The sequence below is a fragment of the Schistocerca cancellata genome, chromosome 6, assembly GCF_023864275.1.
Source record: "Schistocerca cancellata isolate TAMUIC-IGC-003103 chromosome 6, iqSchCanc2.1, whole genome shotgun sequence".
Lineage (NCBI taxonomy): Eukaryota > Metazoa > Arthropoda > Insecta > Orthoptera > Acrididae > Schistocerca > Schistocerca cancellata.
This window is the reverse complement of record NC_064631.1, coordinates 685,721,458-685,748,120: the sequence shown is the minus strand read 5'-3', so window position 1 is coordinate 685,748,120 and position 26,663 is coordinate 685,721,458. Positions and strand designations below refer to the sequence as shown.

At 38.8% G+C, this 26,663-nt stretch overlaps 1 protein-coding gene across 1 annotated transcript in view; it reads left to right on the top strand.

Annotated features, from left to right (window-relative positions):
* Positions 1-25,913, top strand: part of LOC126190867 (28S ribosomal protein S11, mitochondrial) — a 69,400-nt gene extending 43,487 nt beyond the window's left edge. The window contains exon 5 of the mRNA XM_049931463.1: positions 25,650-25,913. Coding sequence (XP_049787420.1) covers positions 25,650-25,757 — 108 coding nt within the window. The 3' untranslated portion in view covers positions 25,758-25,913. The remainder of the gene's footprint in view (positions 1-25,649) is intronic.
* Positions 25,914-26,663: the final 750 nt, after the last annotated feature.

The window sequence follows — 26,663 nt, the reverse complement described above, 5'->3', positions numbered from 1 at the left end:
AGTGTGATATTTACAGTTTTCTGTAGTACATAAGTACATGATAACCGGTCACAGTGATGTATAAGGGAATGAATTGATACAAAAGGGTCATTTGCTATGCTGAATGGTTACAGGGCTCAACAGGGTATCTACAGCGCTGGACAACTGTCACCTTTATCTCCTTTGATTGTATTAGACTTTACAGTGTTGTATATAATCTGGTGTGGACTGTTTTCATGGCACATACACTGTAGTGTTATCTTTCTTTGCCTATCATCATCAAATCTTGCAGGCTACTACTGGCATGTTATTCTATTATCAGATTTCTGACAGGTAAATTGGGTATTATTATTATTATTATATAATACCCCATCCAAGCTATCCTATGATGGTGACTACCGCATTTACTCGAATCTAAGCCGCACCTGAAAAATTAGACTCGAAATGAAGGGAAAAAAAATTCCCGAACCTAAGCCGCACCTGTAATTTTAGACTCGAAATTCAAGGGGAGAGAAAAGTTTTAGGCCGCACCTCCAAATCGAAACAAAGTTGGTCCATTGTAATATGAGACACAATTTAGGTCGAATGAATGACGATACAGCTACAGTAGTTCGGTTCGAGTCGTAAGCAAAGCAGTTAAGCTTTACCAGGTAGCCATTGCTATGCGTCAAGCGCTCCGTCCGTATTTATTCGGCTACCCTTCCTTTTTCATGTGCTTCGTCTGGTTTGAATCGGTTGCTTAGTTTGCTTCGATCTGATAATTGCCGTTTTCTTTGTTATAGGTGTTTACGTCACACTTAAGCTGAAAATGCATTACTGTACTGTGTCGTGCATTGTTTGTCGCATTCTGATAGTGCGTGTTCACGGCCTGTCGCAGCTCACGGCATGGCTTGCTTTTGTGCGCGCTACCGCCGCTTACAAAAAAAAAGAGGAATCGTCTCATTAGCGAAACAATGGCAAGAGACTGCTATTTGTTGTTAATTACACTGCTGCTTTCTTTGATAATGATCAACAAGAACCAAATAATAGACTGCGTATGATAGAACATGTTCTGAACGAGAGTTAGGTGAAAATTTTTCTCCGTTTGAAAATCTTTGCGGCCGCTTCTTTAGTACATCAAATTCTGCACAGAAATTAGTCATCTTAGGTTTAAAAATCTAGTCAGTTGCCGTGCTTCATTTCTGACTGTATCACTATTAGGCATAAGAGTAATACGAATATAAACGTGACACAATACGTATATTCTTCCGTGTTTGCTGTTGTCTCACTCTAGTTTCGTAGTTTATTAGGCAGACAGGGTTTTAATGAGATAGCAGCAAACATGAAAGAATACATGGTAAAATGTTTATATTCGTATTATTCTTATGGTGAAGAGAATACTGTATGTGATTCAAATTTCATCAGGTTCCTATTAGCAACCATCTCTTCTCACAGATAGGAAAAAATTCACAACGTATAGTTGGCCATATTGACAAACATCCCAAACAGTCTTGCCAGTCAGATTTTCGTAATACACTGAAATTGTGCCACATTCGAAGATGAACAATACGGAATTTGTATTTACTTCGTTGGATAATGTATGAAAATGCAGTGGTCGAAACTCGGGGCGGAGAAAAAAAAGCTCGTCATGCACCTTTTTTTTTTTTTTTTTTTTTTTTTTTACTGGCGCAGAGGTTTTGGCGCCAGTATTTACCTTTGTGCCTACAAAGCTTGCCTGTGTAGCGCTACATATATTCGACGGCAGAAACTAGTTGTGGCAGCACCTACCAACATTTTTCAAAACTTCTGCTTGCTTTGCACTCGATTCTAAGCCGCAGCCGGTTTTTTGGATTACAAAAACCGAAAAAAAGTGCGGCTTAGATTCGAGTAAATACGGTATGTATGTATTCCATACTACCACTGTGACCATGATCTGGCAACCCATATTATGTGCTATTGCAGACAGATGCCAAGTATGCTAGTTGTAGTCTGAACACAATATATTCATACTCGGCAAACCATTGTGAACTACATTACTCAAAGGTTCTTCCCATTGTTCCACCTATAGGTATTCTGTAGTTTCCATTTGTGTATGGGATGTGAGAAGAATGACTGCTTAAATGTTTATATGCAAGGAGGTAGGATATTGTTAGATTTCACAGTTAATACTGAGTCTTAAGACTTTTATAAATGGACTTTCACATGATGTCAGTGTTTTATTATACTGTGTGTTGACTGATTTCTATTGTGGCCCATTGATATTGTAGTCATAATGTACGATGTTTTTTGGGTTTTGCGAAGTGCACAGTTCTAAATTTCTGAACATTTAAAGCAAATTGCCAATCTTGGCACCAGTTTGAAATCTTTATCAAGCTCTAAGTGTTTATGCAACCACAAAGTCCTTTAGGTACAAGAATATGTGGCTGTCGGAGGAGGCCTAATCTGGTAAATATGGTTGATGTTTAAAACAGTTCTTGCTTAGCAGAACCTTAGTGTTAAAATTGCCAAAGATCTTTGTAGGGCAGGTGCATTTTGTCTGTGAAAGATCTCTCACCGCGCTACTTCCCCTATTGCATTTGCAGCCTTTACAAGTAATAATCTCTCTTGCACTCAGAAAACTCTACAACTACATTACAAAGAGTAAATCTTCTATATATTCGTAATTAATTGATTTATGTCCTTTTTCTGCATTGTTTCCAACTGTCAAACAGCTGTAGTCTGAAACCAAAGCTGGATATACTTGTAAATAACCACATATTGTATCCAAAGCCACACATTGTACTCAGTTCTTAAACTGTACCTCATTCATTCATTGACTGTTTGCCCATATAACATTGCACCTGCTCTCTGGCCTGGATGCGTGCACCAATTCAGTTGAGGAGGACGTAACAGAGCCGTTGTATCCTCTTCAGAGGCAAGTTGTTCAACTGTTGTAACTGGTCATTGATATCTTGAGGAATGGCACTGAGATGTGTGTTGACATCTGAACTGGTCCCACATGTTTTATTGGGACAGATGCTGAGATCTTGCTGTCCACAGTACACTTATCATACAGACAGTTCATAGACACACATGCCATCTATGGAGGAGCAGTGTCCTGTTGAAAAAGGCACTATGATGTCGTGTGAGAGGCAACATGAGGAAGCAGGATGTCCTTGACTTACTGTTTCTTCAGAATTCCTTCAATCACCATTATGCCCTGAAATCGCACCCCAATGTCTCCCCATACCATGATACTAGGAGTAACACCATTGTTGCTCTCCCGGACATTGGCAGAATGGCATCTCTCCCCAGTTCGCTGCCATTCTCGCTGACGGTGCACATATGGGGTAGCTCAGATCTGTGATCCATCGCTGAACACAGTTTGATGCCATTTGTCAGCATTCCATGCTTCCCAGTAGTGGTACCACTCCCAACCTAGCTGTATGTCTTGTGATGTTAATTGCAGCCTGTGTATGGGGTGGCAATACCCTACTCCAGCTGCTGCTAGTCCCCAATTCATAATCTGGGATGACACAGAATGTTGCATGGCGTCCATTACTCGTTCAAGGATGGCAGGCATAGATGAGAAGGATTTGCAGTGTGTTTGGTACACAGTATGGTGATTTACCCAAGTGGTAGTTAGACGTGATCGATTGAGACTTTGATGGTATGTATGCCTGCCCTCATGTTCCCATCCAGTCGAACATAGGGCAACTGTCACATATGAATACCCCATAACTCTGGATGTTACACGATTTTACCAGATGTTTGTCCTTCTCAGAGGTTCCCCAAAATCTGATACAGTTCATGCCCATTTATATATCCCACTGCTCCGTAGTAACAACACTAAACATAACCATCAGTAAAACACTCTAGTGGCCAGTCTACTTGCCACAGAGAAACGGAACTCCAATTATTTGCGCACCTGCTGATCTCGTGTATGTATATGAAAGTAATTGACAACCAGCCATGTCTTCTAAGTGCTTCACTGAGCAGATGGTGTATTTTTGAAATTGTAAATGTTACACATAAATACATTTGAAAATAAAATAGGCAAATTTCACTCATTCAGTAGTGTTAATTTTACTCATATTTCAGTCATTTAACTTGCTACTGTTCAGATCTCTCTTATTTTTTCACACAAGGAGAGATCCCCAGTGGTGGGACTGTCTTTTTGAAACTGTCTATACTGTGATGTAGGCTAATATCCCAGCTGGACCCCCTGCAGCCACTCTCTCTGGTAGGCCCTCTTTTTTAGTTGATTAATAAAAAATATTTTGGAATTTTGCATGACACTCAATAACATTTAAATAGTAGCATCATATTGACAGGTTGTGTACGGTAATGGATAGGGTAAAGCTTTGATTTTGTCCGTAGTGCAATAGGAATTCACATTTGTGTGAAAATTACCATCCGAAAAAAAGTAAATCTTGTAATGAAAAATACATTTTTGACACTATAGCACAGTCAATATAAATAGATTATTTTGTCATTTAACCAATAGAAATTTTTAAATATTTGAATATTATAATAGATAAATATAATTAAATTCACGTTATCAAAAATTCCAAGTGGAAAAAGAATGGTATAAAGAAAACATGGAAGCATGTGAAAAAATTCGCATGATATTAAAATTTGACGTAGGAATAGAAATAAAAAATTACATTTAAGCCAATTAATTGATTAAAAAATAATTGGTCTTTTTTATAAAGATTTAATAAACAAGGCACTTAATGGGATTAGAACCCACAACCTTCAGCCCGTGGAGGTCTTACTGTAGACATTACACCACGTAACCAATGAACATAAATCTCTTTTAACACTACTGAGTGTCACATAGAACCACGTAGAACTTGGATCACCCCTGCTATAGATGATTTCAAAAAATCAGTTTCACCACAGGGATCTTTTCGTGTTGGACAAACTTGCCACATTTGAGACATCAAGTTCCAGGAATGTTGAATGATAGTGACTTGATTTGGAAGTAGCTCCAGGAATACATATATTTGTCTGCCCCTTCTGCAGCCGAAGCACCATACAGGGATTTAAACATTCTTTCGAAGATTTATAAACATCAAGTTGTCGATTGTGATATCTCGTGTGGCTTTGTACAAACTTAAAAAATCATTTATGGCATCCCTCCTGCATCTGTTTGTCTTCTTTGATCCTAATTTGTCTTCTGATTCAAAAGTTAAATTGGGCGCTGAATCATGAGGTGAAACCAGCAGATGACAAGATTAAAGGGGTTCAAGTAGTAATCAAATTCCAGAAATTATCAGTAGTTGGTTTAAATTATTTATTTCAAATAAAACCAGACTATTCTATCTTTACAAGGCAGGACTTGTGTGAAGGGTTCTTTAAGACAGATACTTTGCATTGGTATAAAAATGATTTCATCAACAGTTTAGGATTAGTGAATAATGGCTATGAATAATAATTGAAAATGATCCTGCAAAAGGAGGCAATCGGCTTATGGATGAGTTCAATAATTATTTAGAAAAAACATGAAACAAAAGCAGTGCATGCTTAGGTTTCTAAGAATATTGTTGAAAGTTTTCGTAGTATATTTGCCTATCAAAGAATGCATATTTATATAAAAGAAAATATTTTTCTCATCTTCCTTGCCACACACAATTTGTACGTAGTGCTGTTGTAAATTGAATTACTAAAGTTAATAGAACAAATTTAACAGTTTGAAAGTAATTGCTTAACCAGCCAGCTGTAATAGCGTTAAAAAGTTCAAATTACACACACAGTTCATTTTTTTAATGAACCCAAACTAGAGCATAGCACAAAGAAAAAATCAAACTTGAAAAATAAGAACACCAATGAGCATGCAAGAACATCCAGAAGTTTGGGTTCAAGCTGGGTGTCTCTTCTTTCACATTACTTCGCTCGACTTCATCTCTTCCAACAGGACCAGCAACATTACAAACCAGCACCCAGCACATCTGTTCTAGAGCGAAAAATTTTGTCCTTTTGTACCAGGACTTAATAATTGCTGAAGAACACTATTTATTTAATAAAACTGCAGCCAAATAGCCATATACAGTTACTGTGCTTAACATTTTACATTTACATTTTTGCATATTCATTTATAGATTTCACTCTTTTACTGCACACTTCACACACACGTTGTGGTTGGGGCATGATAATTTTTCTTTTTGCAAATTAGGTGATGAAAACTGTGAATAGATAATCTAGTTAAGACATGTCGCAGTTCGAAGTTTGGTGCTGTCCATGAGCGGTTCGTCATTGCTTCAGTGCCATAGAACTCTGGCCATAATTTTCTCGTTTATCCTCCATGATCTTCAGTTGATTTCTGGAAGCCTTGGTGTGTGGCATCATATATCGAAGTTTGAAGTCTTCAATTAGGAATGTGTCTCTCGCTAGCCAGTACACTAGTCTACATCTTGTTGTCTGAGAGTCCTAGTGCTCTTTTTAGATAAGTCGATTTTACCTTTTCTAGTGGTTTTTTTGTCAGGTGGTCCCACCATATAACGTCCATCCCGTAGGCCAGGATTGGCAAGATTTTTGCGTTGAATAATGTCAAGGCCATTTCTAGACTGAGTAGGCGGATGTTTTTGATGTCCTGTATTGCTATTATTGCTTGGGCTGCACATTCTGTTGTATGTTTTGTGAAGCATTTGGCTGTAGCTTACAATGTCACTCCTAGGTATTTAAAGTCTGAGATTTTAATTTTTGTGTTCTGATGTTGATTTCCGCATTCTTGGGTGTTTTGCCTCCTTTTATGAAAATCACCATTTCTGTCTGTTATTTTTATGTGTAGTATGTGTTCTCTGCACCATATCTATTTTCGCAATGATTTTAGCTTCTGTACTGTTTTGTCGTCAGTGTATGCATATATGTATACATCATCTTCATTTTTTTCCAATTCACAGTACTTCTTCAGTAGCAAGAATGTACAACAAAGGGCTCATTGGGTCGCCCTGTAATACTCAGTTTGATTGCAAAATAAGGTTCGAAAAAGAGAGTTTGTTTGATATTGTGATTAAGTTGTATTTGAGGATTGACTTGATAATTCTTGCCCATACGCTATCTTCTCCCATTGTGTTGTCCAGTTTTCGGACTAAAGAGATCTGTTTCCAATAGGTCAAAGGCTTTGGTAAAGTCTACGAACACTGTGTAGAACATTTGTTTCTTTTGTAGTCGATGTTGTTTAGAAGCAGCCTGACTGCCGTAAGTGTTGATCTTCCAGATATCTGCAGCCTATTTGTGGTTCTGGGAGGTGACTGTCCCCACAGGCTTTGATCTTTTGTGTAATTATCTTTGAAAACATCTGGAACTGAGTATTTACTAGGGCTATGCCTCTGTACTCGTTTGTGTCCATTGGGCTTCCTCTACCTTTGTAGAGAACTTTTATCGAGTGTCTCTGTAGGGTCGGAATTCTTCCAAGTTCCAGGCATTTGTTGAATAGTTTGATCCATATGTGTTGGAGAGCCTCTCTCTCATCTTGTGTATGTTCATTATTCATTATGTATATAATCGGTCCTGCTGCTTTCTTATTCATCAGTGTTTTTATTACTTCTTTTACATTTACTTCATTTAGAGGTTCCCATACATTGTCTCTTTCCTTTGTTTGATGTTGTTTCTCTTTCTTTAGGGGTGTTTGGATTCCTCGTTTGTTCAGTATCTTACTGAAGTGGTCTTCCCATTCCTTCCTGTCTGTATTTGGTGTATGAGCCAGTCTTCTTGGTCTTGCTGCTATGTATGGGTCTTTCACTGCTTCATCCGCTTCTCTTTTTGCCTCTCTTTCTATGTATTCTTTTTTCTTCTCTTCTATTAGTTCTCTCTCTCTCTCTCTCTCTCTCTCTATCTCTCTATCTCTCTCTCTCTGCATATAGTTTGCATGTTTCATCATCGTGCTGGTTTCTTAATCTGTGAAGTGTTCTTAGAACAGTGTTCCTTTTGCCACAGCATTCAGCATCGAACCATCTTTTTGCCGTCCTTGTTGTTTGGTTTGTATCATTGAATATTTTAGGAGGTCTTCTATTTGTCTGTTGCGTTTTCAAGGTTTCCTTCCTCTGTTAAAGTTTCTATTTGTGTTATTCTTGGTTTGTTATTTTTTCTTTAGCTATTTTTCTTTGTGTGATTTGGTGGATCTTTCTTGCTGGTGGTGCGGTGACATTATTTTTATCTTCATTGGAATGTGCTTTCGTATAGGAGTGATGGAGTCTTGCCGTATTGGTTGACCAGTGTACATCACAAAGTTTGTGAAAAAATTTCAGCTAGTGTGCGGTTTTTTGCCGACAAAATATAACCGCGAACATGCCTCACAATTTGCAACACCAGTGCACATTTTAACACATCACAGAAAGGAAAGTAGTGGAGAGACAGAGCACACGCTATCACCACTGGATGCTTGCTGAATGTAGGAACATTGTGGCACCAAGATCGCGGCAGTAGTCCTGCACACCACCACGACGTCTGTTAGTTTCTGGGTAGATCTCAGACAGTATGAAAGTCTGAATAGCTTCAGGAACAAATTGTCAGATTGCTACAGCAGAAAAATATAGACTGTAGTCCCAAAATACATAGGTACACACATGAAGTGAAGTGCACCCAAGTTACAGGTTTGCTTACACCTATCCACTAGGACAGGTGTTTGTAGTATTACTTCTCCCAACTGTGAGACTATAGTTTGCAATGCTGTTACCTTATTTGCTCAAGTTCCATGCATTATCTTCCCGAAGCTCTTAGATGGCAGTTCCCAATATTACAGAAGAAAAGTGTGTAGTTTTTTTTTATGTCAGTGATGTAATTCAGCAACTGCAAACACTGATGACTTGAGTATGTCTGAAAATTTGTCACATTATCCACTATAATTTTGAGAAACTGCATCTCACTATGTTTACTTGTACAAGGTGTTTGGGATGACGTATCATAGCTGCTTCTCACAGTATACAGTATGGCTTAGAGAGGCACTCCATATATTTCATTGCAGTCCCAGCAGTTTACTGTTGTTTTTTCTGTGGGATGTTATTATGATGTTTCAGTAAGAGCAGTTGTAACATCCCTGTCTGGTCATGCAGGTTTATTTTGTGTGGTTAGAACAACATTGCCAATTTCCTTCCGTGACCTCGTCCAATTTTTTGGGTATGTCATCTGTGTCAAATAACAGACTGTTAAACCCGTATTTTCTTTCCTTCTGCCCTTTCCTTCTAAGCTCTCAAGGAAGTAGAGACGTGGAGTTCTAGAATTAATCATTTGTATGTCTGAATTAACAGTTCCTTTCCCCCAGCAGGTTAATATTCTCCTACATGTAGCTTTTGTCCCCACCTGGAGAGCAGCATGAATGGTCATAAGTTGGTTTGACTCAAAACACTGCGTTGAGGAAAAAGTGAAAACTTGAAGATAGGTGTCAGCTGTCCTGCAAAATGTTTCAACAACCAGTATTAAGTTAAGAACGTAGGAATATACTAAAAGTATCAATATATCACCCACATAGTGGCCATGAAGACAAGATTTGACTAATTATAATTACAGTCATTCATCCCATACACCCATAGATCAGTTGTACGAGAGGAAAGTAATATACAGTACAGTTTGTCATGTATTTCAGAGGTTTGCAGTTTACAGCAAAAGATTTAGATAAATAATGTTTTAGTTGCAGCAGTGACCAGTTCACTTAGACGTATAACATTTACATTCAGAAATAAATTAAAAAAGAAAAGTTCAAAAAAGTAGAAGGGAACATTTTAAGGTTTGTCCTATCATTAGAGATGGAGCACAAGCTGACATTGGGGAAGGGAGATGGCTACACCCCATAAAAATAACCATTCCAGCTTTAATTATAAGATATTTATGGGAAAATACGTATAAATGAGGATATAAAATGTAGACTGGCAATGGCAAGGAAAGTGTTTATGAAGAAGAGAAATTTGTTAACATAGAGTATAGATTTAAGTGTCAGGAAGTCGTTTCTGAAAGTATTTGTATGGAGTGTAGCCATGTATGGTAGTGAGAAATACACGATAAATAGTTTAGACAAGAAGAGAATAGAAGCTTTCAAGATGTGGTGCTACAGAAGAATGCTGAAGATTAGATGGGTAGATCACATAACTAATGAGGAGGTATTGAATAGAATTGGGGAGAAGAGATGTTTGTGACACAACTTAACTAGAAGAAGGGATCGGTTGGTAGGACATGTTCTGAGGAATCATGGATCACCAATTTAGTATTGGAGGGCTACATGGAGGGTAAAAATCGTAGAGGGAGACCAATAGATGAATACACTTAGCAGATTCAGAAGGATGTAAAGTTGCAGTAGGTACTGGGAGATGATGAAGCTTGCACAGGATAGTGTAGCATGGAGAGCTGCATCAAACCAGTCTCTGGAGTGAATACCACAACAGCAACAACAACAACAACAACAACAACAACGTGGGAAAACAAAAACTAAGTCCATATGGGCCCATGGGGATTTGAACTGTCTTCCTCCCAAATACTTGTCCAGTATCTTAACCACTGAACCACCTACTAAGAAAGCTTTATAGCTTGTCACCATGTCCGTGCGAATGTGTTCTCGCTTTGCATAATAGAATGTATCTTTTGAAATAGATTAGATATTTGGTAAGGCACTAAAATATATTCATTCAGAGCAGCTGCATAATATTGATGGTCAGCACAGTCTGTATTAGAGAATTGTCATGTTATCGTGACGTAAAGAACCTGTTTTGATCTGCTGTTTTCACAGCGTATTAAATATATCATTATTGTGCTGTTGCAGGTGTTGAGAACCAAACTTTCAGGCATTTCTTACAGACAGGTCGAGGCACTCTCTTCCACGGCAGTATTGATTGTTGATGAGTGGTAAAACAACAAATGACTGGGGAGGGGAGAGACATGAGAAGCGTAGCATAGGAGGGATGGTTTTGTAGGTGCAAAGAAATAGTGGCCGTACAGTGGCCACTTAGCACTTATATAGTGTTGCGATATTCTATCCGCACTCCTTTCCTTACATGTCCAACAATTACACTAAAGTCTCCCTCTGCTACTTACACATCCATACAGCTGGACAACTTCTTATCAAGTTAGTGTCACAGAGAGGTAAATATAATATATAACTGCCAACCTATCACGTTTCCACTTATGCTCACTGCTCAGCGATGTAGCTTTGGTATTGTTCAGTCAGCTTGTGTATCCCATCCACAAAGATTTCCAGTTGCTTAGGAAGCCACATTTGTTCTGCTTGTTAGACTTAAACATCTGATTGACCTAAACTGTCAATAACACAGCACCTTCTAAAGCAGAAGATATGGTAACCACAGATTCCAGATCAAAGCCTTTTTGGCAGTGAGGAAGCAGTGTAATATTGCACTTGCTGTGAGGGGCTGGACATTATTGTAGAGTATGAACTCTCAGTTTAGATTGCAAAACTTTTTGTCATTTTTGAGAAATTAAATTTCAGTTTTTCTCGCAAGATGTCACAGCAGCTTGTACTATTTACCATTGTAGCACATGTGTCAAATTATGACAGGATCATTCCCTTCATATCCCAAAACAGCATTAGCACCTAGAAGATTACTATTTGTTGAATAACTTGCTCACGGAGGATGACAGATATTTCTAACCCAAATTTTGCCAGCTACCCTCTGGATTCCAAGGCATTGGTAACAGTTAGTAGTTCCTTACACACAAATATTGCATGAAATTTATGGTACACTACTTTATGTTGAACTAAGGAATATGCTAACCTTTAATTGTTCCTCCACTCAAACTGTTGAGATTCTAAAACTGTTCCTGATTGTAGTATTATTTCTCATACTGTCTTCATCTGTGCAGTATTTTTTGGACATTCATTTAATCTTTTATACTTGAGTGTGTGTCCTGAATTTATGTGGTACACTACATCTTTTTCTCCTTCTTTTTCTTGTGCCTTTGTCCCCCATCTCTGCAGGTTTTGCATTGTTTGGCATGAACAGTTGAAGGGGTGGCCAGATGCCCTTCCTGTAACCCACCAAACCCCCCCCCCCCCCCTCTCTCTCTCTCTCTCTCTCTCTCTCTCTCTCTCTCTCTCTCTCTCTCTCTCTCACACACACACACACACACACACACACACACACACACACGCGGGGGAGGGGGGGAGTTGTATCCCGGGGTTAAATATGTATACCCCTAACTATTTGTGTATAGTGTTATTAATGTGAAAGTCAGCAAGAGTTTTCTAAATATTTGCAAATCGTGTAACTGAAGCAGGATAAGGGTACAGTCCAGATTTAAAAGTAATTGCATCACCTTTTTACCCCTGTCTGCTGTTTCTTTTGTTATTCTGCAATGTTTTTCTTCTGAATTCAAGTGCTACTATTTCATTTGCAAAGAACGCTGTTTGGGATCTTTCAAATATGACAAGCATTATTGTGGTTTTAATTTCTTTAAAGATTATTTTTGATATAACTGATATAAACTCATTTGTTGTTTTCAGCTGTTAAAATAATTTATTAAGTCCATAATTACAATTTTGTCCTTTGGAAATTTTCTAGTAGAACATAGTGAAAATTTTGTGCTTCACTGGGAAAAGTTCCACGTGGGAAAAATATATATAAAAAACAAAGATGCTTTGCCTTACCAAACGGGAAAGCGCTGGTAGATAGGCACAATAAAAAACACAAACACACACACACAAATTTCAAGCTTTTGCAATCCGAGGTTGCTTCATCAGGAAAGAGGGAAGGAGAGGGAAAGATGAAAGGATGTGGGTTTTAAGGGAGAGTGTAAGGAGTCATTCCAGTCCCGGGAGCAGAAAGACTTGGTTAGGTTAGGTTAGGTTAGACCTTGTTGTTGTTGTTGTTGTGGTCTTCAGTCCTGAGGCTGGTTTGATGCAGCTCTCCGTGCTACTCTAACCTGTGCAAGCTTCTTCATCTCCCAGTACCTACTGCAACCTACATCCTTCTGAATCTGCTTCGTGTATTCATCTCTTGGTCTCCCTCTGTGATTTTTACCCTCCACACTGCCCTCCAATACTAAATTGGAGATCCCTTGATGCCTCAGAACATGTCCTACCAACCGATCCCTTCTTCTGGTCAAGTTGTGCCACAAACATCTCTTCTCCCCAATCCTATTCAATACCTCCTCATTAGTTATGTGATCTACCCATGTAATCTTCAGCATTCTTCTGTAGCACCACATTTCGAAAGCTTCTATTCTCTTCTTGTCCAAACTGTTTACCGTCCATGTTTCACTTCCATACATGGCTACACTCCATACAAATACTTTCAGAAATGACTATCTGACACTTAAATCTATACTCGATGTTAACAAATTTCTCTTCTTCAGAAACGCTTTCCTTGCCATTGCCAGTCTACATTTTATATCCTCTCTACTTCGACCATCATCAGTTATTTTGCTCCCCAAATAGCAAAACTCCTTTACTACTTTAAGTGTCTCATTTCCTAGTCTAATACCCTCAGCATCACCCGACTTAATTCGACTACTTTCCATTAGCCTCGTTTTGCTTTTGTTGATGTTCATCTTATATCCTCCCTTCAAGACACTATCCATTCCGTTCAACTGCTCTTCCAAGTCCTTTGCTGTCTCTGACAGAATTACAATGTCATCGGTGAACCTCAAAGTTTTTATTTCTTATCTATGGATTTTAATACCTACTCCGAATTTTTCTTTTGTTTCCTTTACTGTTTGCTCAATATACAGATTGAATAACATCGGGGAGAGGCTACAACCCTGTCTTACTCCCTTCCCAACCACTGCTTCCTTTTCATGTCCCTCGACTCATATAACTGCCATCTGGTTTCTGTACAAATTGTATATAGCCTTTCGCTCCCTGTATTTTACCTCTGCCACCTTTAGAATTTGAAAGAGAGTATTCCAGTCAACATTGTCAAAAGCTTTCTCTAAGTCTACAAATGCTAGAAACGTAGGTTTGCCTTTCCTTAATTTTTCTTCTAAGATAAGTCGTAAGGTCAGTATTGCCTCACGTGTTCCAGTATTTCTACGGAATCCAAACTGATCTTCCCCGAGGTCGGCTTCTACTAGTTTTTCCATTCGTCTGTAAAGAATTCGTGTTAGTATTTTGCAGCTGTGGCTTATTAAACTGATAGTTCGGTAATTTTCACATCTGTCAACACCTGCTTTCTTTGGGATTGGAATTATTATATTCTTCTTGAAGTCTGAGGGTATTTCGCCTGTTTCATACATCTTGCTCACCAGATGGTAGTTTTGTCAGGACTGGCTCTCCCAAGGCCGTCAGTAGTTCCAATGGAATGTTGTCTACTCCGGGGGCCTTGTTTAGACTCAGGTCTTTCAGTGCTCTGTCAAACTCTTCACGCAGTATCGTATCTCCCATTTCATCTTCATCTACATCCTCTTCCATTTCCATAATATTGTCCTCAAGTACATTGCCCTTGTATAGATCCTCTATATACTCCTTCCACCTTTCTGCTTTCCCTTCTTTGCTTAGAACTGGGTTTCCATCTGAGCTCTTGATATTCGTACAAGTGGTTCTCTTATCTCCAAAGGTCTCTTTAATTTTCCCGTAGGCAGTATCTATCTTACCCCTAGTGAGATAAGCCTCTACATCCTTACATTTGTCCTCTAGCCATCCCTGCTTAGCCATTTTGCACTTCCTGTCGATTTCGTTTTTGAGACGTTTGTATTCCTTTTTGCCTGCTTCATTTACTGCATTTTTATATTTTCTCCTTACATCAATTAAATTCAATTTCTGTTACCCAAGGATGTCTATTAGCCCTCGTCTTTTTACCTACTTGATCCTCTGCTGCCTTCACTACTTCATCCCTCAAAGCTACCCATTCTTCTTCTACTGTATTTCTTTCCCCCATTCCTGTCAATTGTTCCCTTATGCTCTCCCTGAAACTCTGTACAACCTCTGGTTCTTTCAGTTTATCCAGGTCCCATCTCCTTAAATTCCCACCTTTTTGCAGTTTCTTCAGTTTTAATCTATAGGTCATAACCAATAGATTGTGGTCAGAGTCCACATCTGCTGCTGGAAACCTGGTTCCTAAATCTGTCTTACCATTATATAATCTATCTGATACCTTTTAGTATCTCCAGGGTTCTTCCATGTATACAACCTTCTTTCATGATTCTTAAACCAAGTGTTAGCTATGACTCTGTTGTGCTCTGTGCAAAATTCTACCATGCGGCTTCCTCTTTCATTTCTTAGCCCCAATCCATATTCACCTACTACGTTTCCTTCTCTCCCTTTTCCTACACTTGAATTCCAGTCACCCATGACTATTAAATTTTCGTCTCCCTTCACTATCTGAATAATTTCTTTTATTTCATCATACATTTCTTCAATTTCTTCGTCATCTGCAGAGCTAGTTGGCATACAAACTTGTACTACTGTAGTAGGTGTGGACTTCGTATCTATCTTGGCCACAATAATGCGTTCACTGTGCTGTTTGTAGTAGCTTACCCGCATTCCTAGTTTCCTATTCATTATTAAACCTACTCCTGCATTACCCCTATTTGATTTTGTGTTTATAACCCTATAGTCACCTGACCAAAAGTCTTGTTCCTCCTGCCACCGAACTTCACTTATTCCCACTATATCTAACTTTAACCTATCCATTTCCCTTTTTAAATTTTCTAACCTACCTGCCCGATTAAGGGATCTGACATTCCACGCTCCGATCCGTAGAACGCCAGTTTTCTTTCTCCTGATAACGACATCCTCTTGAATAGTCCCCGCCCGGAGATCCGAATGGGGGACTATTTTACCTCCGGAATATTTTACCCAAGAGGACGCCATCATCATTTAATCATACAGTAAAGCTGAATGCCCTCGGGAAAAATTACGGCTGTAGTTTCCCCTTGCTTTCAGCCATTCACAGTACCTGCACAGCAAGGCCGTTTTGGTTATTGTTACAAGGCCAGATCAGTCAATCATCCAGACTGTTGCCCCTGCAACTACTGAAAAGGCTGCTGCCCCTCTTCAGGAACCACACGTTTGTCTGGCCTCTCAACAGATACCCCTCCGTTGTGGTTGTACCTACGGTACGGCTATTTGTATCACTGAGGCACGCAAGCCTCCCCACCAACGGCAAGGTCCATGGTTCATTGGAGGGGGGGGGGGGGGGGGGGGGGGGGAAGGACAGGTATACACTCGCACACACAGGCCTGTGTGTGTGTGTGTGTGTGTGTGTGTGTGTGTGTGTGTACCTGTCCTTTTTTCCCCCCATAAGGTAAGTCTTTCCGCTCCCGGTATTGGAATGACTCCTTACCCTCTCCCTTAAAACCCACATCCTTTCGTCCTTCCCTCTCCTGCCCTCTTTCCTGATGAAGCAACCTCGGGGTGCGAAAGCTTGAAATTTGTGTGTGTGTTTGTGTTTTTTATTGTGTCTATCTACCAGTGCTTTCCCGTTTGGTATATATAGTTCTCTCAAATATCTACACAACCTTTGCAGGTGGACCGTGTTACAATGACTTTACATATTGTTTAATACAAGGGAGAGTAAAAAAAATATCTACACCTTTCATTATACAGTGTATATAAAAAAATTGGCTCAACCTATAAGTGATTGTTCAGCACATTTTCCTTTCTCTTCAGTGCTCTTAATCCAACAGTCCACAAGCTTATGTATTTCTACCAAGAAGGTGATTTGCACTTGATCACAAAAACGCTTTTGCACTGTTTTCTGCACTTTCACATGTGAGGAAACTTAGTGACTTCACAAAGCATTCTTGAGTGCCCCAAACAAGTGAAAGTTGGAGGGATTGAACTCTGGGTGGTAAAGAGGGAGTTCAGCACCTCAGAACTCACCTTCTTGATGGTTTTAATGGTGTAGTGAGCTGTGTGTGGGCAGCCATCGCAATGCAGCAGCAACACTTGGTGCAACAACAGACCTCATTGTTTGAGGATTTTTCCTTATCATTTACGCTCTCTGTGTCCCAATAAAAAAAAAGGTTGCATAACCTTTGACATCAAAGGCAAAGTCCTGGATCTTGTTAGGCTTCAGTGATCCAGGTTGTTTCCATTCCACACACTGACACTCTAGTTTCATCACCGATGACTAACTGTGTCAAAAGTGAACCACCACCTCTGATGAAATTAAGTCAAGCAAGTTTTGGTAGATGTCACCGTGTTTGACATTTGAGTTCTTCCGTAAGCTGTCTTACCCACCACCCTGAAATGGTTTGATATGCATGACCATGACTGATTTCCAAAGGTGACACTACCACTTCAATTTTAGCTAGCTTCTAAAATTCTCACTCGAGCTTGCAAAATGTTCTGGGGCCATGGTGAAAGTTGATGGGCTGGCTGGTCCCTCTTCATTCCAGACTTCCTTTGGGCCACTTCCAAAACACGGTTGCTCTGTTCTGTTATTGTGCTGAAAGTCCTTGTAGCACATTTTATCCCTCTGACCAAAGAAATAGTTGTTGCTCATTGTTCCTCCTTGTCCAAACTAATGGAGTGGTGCATATTTTTACTAACGGACTGCAACTCAAGTTGTCGGGGATGAAATGGCATGTATATGACTACAGCTTAAACAGTAGTAGACATGCATGTGGAGACGGCAGTATGAGAGTTGTGAAGGTGTTATGTGATGAAAGTGTCTCATATTATTAAATAAGGCTATGTGCTAAAGTGCAACAGTTCTGCAGTGTACCTTTGAAAATTGCCGAAGGCCAAAATTGCCATTGTAGACTTAATTGTCTTATTTAACAATTCAAAGGAAAAAAGTTATGTATTACTGTAACATCCAGGGAAAAGTAATTGGAAACTATTTGATCAATTTATAGACCACACTTTTTAAATTTCATAGTCTGTATTATTTTTCTTAACTTGTACATTACAGAAAAAATATAAACCTTAAGAAGGATGCTTAACATCAGCAATTACTGAGAAAATATTGTGTGTAATGGCGCTGAATTTACTAAGAAATAGCTAATTAAAATTAATGACGCACCAGAACACAAGGTTTTTGCCATTGAGAACAAAATTGTCGTGCTTCTTTATCATGTTTGTTTTCGTAAATACAGTATCAAAGTAGACTTCCCTGATGTTAGCAGCTTTCCTTAGATCATGGTAGAATTTGTGAAATGCTGGTGCAGTGAATTCCAAGAGAACCAGGAAGTCCAACTTTTGTTTCTTTCGGATAATTCATATGCAGCTTCATTCAAAGTAAAAGTTCGTGGTCTATTATTTCTAATGACAAGGTCTGCAAGGCCACCATCAAAATACCAGCAAAATGAGTGTTCTTGGTTTGCCCAGCACATGTCTCCGAGGGCATGACTACAGCCTTTACTTCAGTTTTCAGTTCCTGTGTCATGTATTGAAACACAAGATTCTAATCTTTTGTTCCTCTTGCTTCCAAGCCTTTGTCACAAAGAAACAGATTGTTTGGTCAGTACAGTCCTAGACAGTGATATTAATGCCATTGGTTGAAAGCCACCAAATTCTGTACAAGAATTGTTCTCTTAGATTGGTGTGTTTGTGAGATAAAGTTCTATCTGTAATGTGTATTCATTAGTTGGCAGTGCAGTGCAGTCTTGTTGCAGATAGTGTCTGTATCAGTTTTAAGATTCATAAGATTCATGAAAGTCTAATTCCATGGGATTTATTGCAGAACAGCCTATAAGATACAGAATTGTATCTTTGCAAAATTCCTTAGAATGTTGTTCATACAAACAGTTCCCCTCAGATGAGATGATAAACTTTCCTATTATCTCTTCTGGACTAATGACTTTCATTTGGAGGGTTTTAACTAGAAACTTTCAGAAATGCTCTTTCATTTCTTTTAGCATTTTATTGCTTTTTTGGTGCCCTGTCGAAACGTTCTTGACTCACTGCTCTTTTTCTGTATCACTTAAACTATTTTGACAAATTTTCCTTGTCACTGAGCCTCTCTTAAAATCAATGATTTGCAGGTATCAGTTTTCAGTTACTCGTACTTAATGTGGTATGCAAGTGCATAAATCAATCGTTTTCATTTCGTATTCTTATCCATTTCATTTAATTTAATTCTAAAAAACCAGTCTAATAATGTACTGTTCTGTTATGGTTGTCTATCTTATAGCATTATAGATGTTTCTTCTTTCTGCATTCAGCCAGTGGTACACTCCCCTAAGTTGGCACAACAGTTTCCCTTCCTTTCCTCTTGGCCTGAATTACACAAAAGCTTTCATGAATGCCTTATTCCTCTAATTCTCCTATTCACTCCCTTCAAATCGCACTTTGTTTTCCCTCTCTCATAGTAAATGTATTCTGTAAATCTGTGTTTTTACCATTCATATAAATAGTAATATCTGTATAAAAGAGTTATTACATTCTGAATTTTCTTGTTGAGGGCATTTAACTTAAAAGTTCTTCCTTCATTTGTTGGACACCCATACACATCCTTGTAAAGCTCAGGTGAGAGAGCACCGAGAGATAGAATCACTCAAATGCCATGGTTAACAATCTCTTCGAAGTATGAATCCCACTGAAAATTTCTGAACCAACTGCCAAGAACACAGTGCTCCCAGAGATTTTCCCAGGCTTATAGATTGCTGCCCTTGAGGATTGGCAAGATGTTCCTAATGAATGCCTCAATCTCATTAAATCTGAATCGTCCAAGTCCAAAGCAGTATATTAGTTGAGTGACCATGTTTGTTTTTTCTATTCCAGTAGTACAGAGTGCATGACTGTATATCTGGGTCACAAAGACAAGATTGCAGAGTATCTAATATAAATGGTTCAAATGGCTCCAAGCACTATGGGACTTATCATCCATCGGAGGTCATCAGTCCCCTAGACTTAAACCTGACCAACCTAAGGACATCACACACATCCATGCCTGAGGCAGGATTCAAACCTGCGACCGTAGCAGTCGCGCGGTTCCAGACTGAGCACCTAGAACGACTCGGCCACCGTGGCCGGCTATGTAGTATATTCCAGTGCATTATACAGCACCTGAAATAGGAACCAGTTGCAGGTTGCCTATCTGATGGCTTCCAGGGCAGCAAAAAATTGTTTTTCAGTATTTTTTGTAATTATTGACCAAATTTGAAAATTTAAAATGCTGTCTCAATCTCTCATTAAGAGGTATAGGTTAGGTTAAAAGTTTGACACAGTAAGACAAATATTATAATTAGAAACTCTGTTTTGAGTCTGTGTAACTGATGTGCAAATACCATGACTTGATTCGTCCAGTATTTGAGAACAAAAGCACTTAGCAACTTGCAACAAACTTGACATGCAATTTCAAACCATTATGAAATTGTTCTTGCGACACTCCACACAAGAACATGGATGAATGTTGACGGATCACTAGATTTTTGCTGTTCATTCAACAGAACTTCAGCACCAGCCATGAAGTTTTAATTTATTACTTCTTTACTTTCCGCAAAACAGTTTGCAGACAGTCCCACATGTATCTTTGAATTTGCGAGTAAAATTATATCATTGTATGACACACAGTTTAGGAGATATGATGTAAACATTTTATTTATTTAATCATATGGTGTAAGACAAGATTAAACCTTGGAAGTCTGTGTTTTTCAACCAATTACTTAAGCTGGGTGTGAGAGTTAACAAGTCATTGAATGAAGTGGACAGTGTTGGACTAGATGTTAAATTGTCTGCTCTTCTTGGTTAGATACACACATTGGTGAACTGATCTAGTCCCATTTGTACCTGAAGTAGCTACAACAACCATGTCCAGTCCTTAACCTGTTGAGGTGGCACCAGAGGTTCCTTGGTAGGTCAGAACTTTTTGGCTGCTTTGTGGGATCAAGGTGATGGGCTCCTGTTCCCAATGTTTTCATTGACCATTCATGCTTCCAGCTTTCATTTAGATCAAAACCATCCGCGATGAGTTGTCTTGCAGTAACACTTGTTGGTCTTCTTGATCGCAATCATTGCTGTGGCGGATGACAGAATTCCTGGTGTGGTGGTGGAGAAGGTGATGCAGAGATTTTTCTTGGCCTCCCTCAGTAGAGCTTATTTTTGCCTTAAGTGAGGTGGTGGGATCTTACTCAATACAGGTAACCAGTGCCATGAGGTTGATTTGATGGAACCAGTAATGCGGCGCATAGTCATGTTCTTTTAAGGAATCAGGTGGTTTACTGGTGTGTGTATAAGGTATAATTGCTCATTTGGTTGCAAAATTTTATTGACCAATACAACTTGGAAACCTTAATCATGTAAGATTAATATGTCTGGTGATATATTTGATTCTTATATAATATTTATTTGATTTTGGCTTGGTGGCTACACTCATAGATATCATATTGTAAATACGGAGATCAGGTTTTGATGCCCATTACATTCTGAGAATTTTCTACCCATCCGTGTGACTTGTCTGCCCATACTTTCCAAATGTGAAACACTATAACCATGGTTGGGATTTCCTGTTAAACAGTACACTATGTTACTTGCTGGGAAATCTTCCAGGTCATGTCCATGAAACTTTTGTGGAAAAGTTTCTTTGACCATGACCATACAACACAAAAGATTTAACAGCAGCTAAAAAAACCAGTCGTGAAAATGTTTGTTGTATGATCAGGTCATTAGCTGATCATAAGTATGCAGACACCCTCTAATGATGACCACTAGATGCCACAGGAGGTGGAAAACCAGTATAAAAGGAGCCATTGAGTATTAGGTAGTCAATAGAGAAACAATAGCAGCAGAATGGATCAGTCAGGAGATCTTAGAAAGTTTGAATGTGGAGCGGTCATTGGGTAACCGATCCATTAGTGATACTTCAACCCTTTGAAAGCTGCTCAAGTCGATCGTTGATAATGTGATGGTTGAAGTGGAAAGGTGAAGGAACAACCACAGTTACATCAAGACTGGGAGACCTCGGGTACTGGCTGATACGATCCATCGAACAATTAGAAAGAATAGGGTACAATGGTCAAGCTTAAAAAGAATAAGGTACAGCGGCCGAGCAGCTTTTCATAAGCCACACATTTCTGTAATCATTTCTGAGTGGTGTAGAGACACACCATGGGACAGTAGTTGAGTGGAAATGAGTGTTTGGAAGTGACAAATCATGCTAGACCTATGGCTTTCCAGTGGAATGATTTTGGTGTGGCTAATGCCAATGGAACAGTACTTGCCAACATGTGTGGTGGCAACATTGCAGTACGAAGGAGGCGGTGTTACAGAATGTGGGTGTTTTTCATGGTTAGGGTATGGTTTCCTTATTGCACTTGAGAAAACGGTAAATGTGGGAGGATATGAGCACATTTTACAGTATTGTATACTGCATATAGAAGGGAACATATCAGAGACTAGATTATTTGTATCAGCTTGAAAATGTGCCCTGTCATAAAGCAGCATCTGTGAGGCAATGGTTGTTAGACAACAGAATTCCTGAAATCGAATGGCTTGCTCAGATTCCCAATCTGAACTCCTTAGGGCCGAGTTAGAATGTCGACTTCTCCCTTGACTTCAGCATCCAATCTTCTCTGGTTTTGGCTCTTGAGGAAGAATTGGCTGCTAGTCCTTCTTTGACATTCACATTCTTCTTGGAAAATGTCCCTAGTAGAGTCCAAGCCACGATAAAGGCAAAGGGTGGACACTTCTCATATTGGTGTCCATCAAAATTGGCAGTGAAGAGAAAACAGGAATCTTTCAGTGTGTAGTTTAGTTGGATTTGCTGAAATGAAATTAATGGATATGCAGTGACGTGAAATGACGTTAGTGTAAACTGTTAAGGAATGCTAAGCCCATAATGCGATTGCATTCGGGAGGATGACAGTTCAATCCCGCGTACAGCCATCCTGATTTAGGTTTTCCGTGATTTCCCTAAATCGCTCCAGGCAAATGCCAGGATGGTTCCTTTCAAAGGGCATGGCCGACTTCCTTTCCCATCCTTCCCTAATCCGATGAGATCGATGACCTCGCTGTCTGGTCTCCTCATGCAAACCCCCCCCCCCCCCCCTCCCTCCAATAATGCGATTAATTTATAAGGAATAGATGGATTGATTGCCAAAAGCAGAAAATTTTGACATTTATCCCAGTCAAACATTTGTTTTACCTATCATAACATATTGATTTCAAGTTTCGTTGGTGGCTTCAGATGCAAAATATTGCTTAGAAATGATTGCATATAGTAGCCACAGTGGCGAGGGTAGTGTCAGCTCCACACTGAAGCAAAAGTTTGTATTCCACTTTTTCCAAGTGAGGTGGCAGATTTCCTAATCTGTCTGTAAAAGCACTCAGTTTATCTGCATAACTTACTTTTATCTATTTAAAGATATTGTGAAGTGAAGAATCATGTGACTGGTTTACAGTAGAATAATTTTTTTCAAGCTAATTGCATGAAAATTTGATATCCTTTATTTTATTTTATACATTGCAGATATTCGTAAATGATAAATAAGATACGTGGGCCAGTATAACCCATGTCTGGAAATTACAGTTTTGACACATGTAACTATCTAGATAGTGTATTAAATACCTAAACTTACCAGTTGTGCTGGCAGTAATGAGAATGAGTGAGGGGATTGTGAGAATTAAAAAAAATGTTCCAGTTGCAAGTGTAGTATAGTTTTATAGTCATTACTATTTTTAAAGGCCACTCACATAAGTACCTAATCTTAAATGCGAAGAAGAGAATAATTTACACTCTGATCTTATGGTACTGCTGTAAGAGCCATATAGTGGCTGTAACATACTGTATGTGTTCATCTTTGCAGTACTAGTTGCACCGTATATACGCTAAGGTCTTTCTTCAATTATCCGGCTAATGTTAACTGATGGTGCTACTGTGCATTTTATTGTGTACTGTGTTTTTGAGTCGTCAACCCTCTGTGAGCACTGCATTTATGGACATGGCCCTGTGCACAAGGTGCTTTTTGACTTAAAATGTTTTTTTTATGAAAAACCTTTATGTAATGTACTACATTTTATCTACATGACAATTTGGCGTGAGGTCTAACTCAAAATGAATACGTTTCGCAACTCATGGTATGAGATATATCTCATATAAAAGCATTATGTTATAGACTTGGAGATGATAGTAAAGTCTGCAAAACCAATTGTTTGTTTGTAAATAAAGATACATTTGTGTGATCTTGGATTTAGAAAGCTTTTACCAAGTAAAACAGGTAGTTTGTAATTTCTCAGCATGAGAAAATTTAGTCATATTAAATTTATTGGGAAGATTATTGTCTACCTATCCTTACAGTGATCTCGGTGCACTGTCCTTTTTAATTTTTATTTTGTTGAATATATGTGCAGAATAGAAGCATTATGTAAACACACACACACACACACACACCTTGAAATTTCATTTATGTCATCTTTAAAAATATGCAAGGTGTTTTCAGTATTTTGTAATAATGCTGCAGTTTTAGTAATAAGGAAGAGAACGAACAACCGTTTTATATTTGGGATCTTGTCAGATCAGATGTAATCAATAACTTTTGTCTCCTACTTAAATACTTGGTTATCGCTATTCATGCAAATGAGCTACCTACTCAGGTTGATACAAATAACAGTCCCTTGTGTATTTGAGAATTTATGCATGTGGAAATGTGAGTAAATAAATTTTCTTCAGTCGTGCCCTTGCTGGAGGAACCATTCCAGCATTCTCTGGAAATTATTTAAAAATAAAAAAATGGATCAGGATGGCTAAACAAAGCAAACTCCAACATCTTGAGTGAGTGTTCTGTGTCTTTCAGTCAATCCTTGTGTCATACACAATTTGCCCAAAACAACTTATGTTATAAAACTCAATTTTGCACTGCTGTACTGCACACGCTTTGGACACCCTCTGATGATGACACGTCAACAACAAACGTGCTGCTGTGGCTCTTCCACTTGCTCCAGTTTGTTCAGGAAGCTGACTTCCGGTCCCATGCGTGTTTCTGTGTCGTCTCTCCATTCTCTCGGGGAAAATGAGTCGGCATCCCTCCATGATGAGGAATGTTGATCTCAGAAAATGGGAAGATAGTACTGCCATCCACATGATTTTCTTGGTAAAAGCTTTACATTGTGGTCATGTATTGTAATGCAACTGGTCTCTTTGGTTATTAACCCCTACTTGAAGTCCAGTAAGTAATCTTTGATAGTATACATTGCTTATGAAGTATGTTTTGGTTGCCTTTTTGAACAGATTAATTTTAATAATCCTTTTGCATCTTGGCCAATTTTTTATTCCCTAATAGAAAATTCTTTTTTAAGATTTTTCTCTCGTTGTCATTGGTAAATATAAGTCCAAACTGGTTAGTGTTCTGTGATTATGTCTTGAACTATTTGTGAAATACTTTGTTGTGTTTTCTGTGGCTGAATGTTGGTAAAAATTGTGAAAAGTATTCATTTATTGAAAGCTCTTGGGAAATTAAAGCTAATCTGTTGTCATATATATGACTTTTTCGAGTCATTGTATATGTGAGAATACCATCTTGAGCTGTTGTCCAGATTCCACATTAAACTTTAGGTCACCTCCACTTCATGAACTAGTCACTGGACTCGGTGAGGAAAAGCATGCCATTTCTTGGGACCATTTTTTGTATCGAAATTCGAATCTTGGACAAACCTCCGGGCTTAGTGTCTGCTTCACTTTGTCTCTAACTGTTCGTAATAAAGCGTAACATCCAACCTTTGCAGAATTTTAAAGGTCAGCTAGCATGTTAATTTAATCAGATATGTTTCCGTCTTCCATAGTCTGTGTTTATATCAGCAACTTTTTACAAAAACAGTATTTTTTATTCTAACTAGACTGTTAGTTTCAGCTCAAAGAAGATATTAATACATTTTCTTCTAATTTCAGGCAGCAATCAAAGGACTGCAAATGGGTGGAATGGATATCGTCTCCATAACAGACAGTACCCCAGTCTCATGGAATCCACCTCGACCACGGAAGCAAAAGAAACTGTGATTGCATGTTTGTGTCCTAGTAAAAGACTCCAGAAAATATGTTTGTGTTGTGATTTACTTTCATGGTTTATCTATGCTCATTTTTGACAGTGATTAAGGAAATTAAATGTGTAAAAGCAGAGAATACTTTGTAATAACAGAATAGTGCCTCATGACAGTTGTTGTGACATTATTTTTTTAAAAAAACCAGTCTTATCTCAGTGCAAAGGCGCCCTATTTTGTACCGCTTATACGCAGTGAGAAGTGGTTTGTCATTAATTTCATGAATTAAACTCTGGCTCTTTTATTCAAGGGACCTGAAATATCTGTTTATCACGACGATTTTATTGGAATATAGCGAGAAAATGCTGTTTTCTCGTCGATCAGCAATATCTGGCTGCCCCCAGTTAATTATTCAGTTTAAACACGCGAGAAGAGGTTAGCTTTGCTATTTATCGTCACAGGAACGAAATTCAAATGTCCCGCACTTGTCAGAGGCTGCATTTTCTCGGCACGGACGATTTTAGGGAGAACTCAGTTCAAGTCTGGCACGTAACGCGCGCTTGGAACTCTGGGTACAGTTCCTGTGAAGAAGGCAACATGGCTGCCAGTGCTACATCGGGGATAGGTGTTGAATAAACCTGTGCGTATTAACTTGGCTGTCGATTCAAGCTGCTATATGTTGTTGAAGACCCATTATATTGTAATTTCAACGTTCTATATTTTTATTAAATTTCTTTGTGGAATTATACGTCGTGCTGGAGACGAGGTACGATTTTCCCCAGTGGACACGATATACTGCCTTTCAAGATGGCAGCAAATTTACTTTGACGAATTCGCACGAAGATACCAGCACGCTTGCGGTTAATTTAGTTGTTTATTTCGCGCATTAGCCTCTGTGGTGCGAATTTAGTAATGTAAATTACAT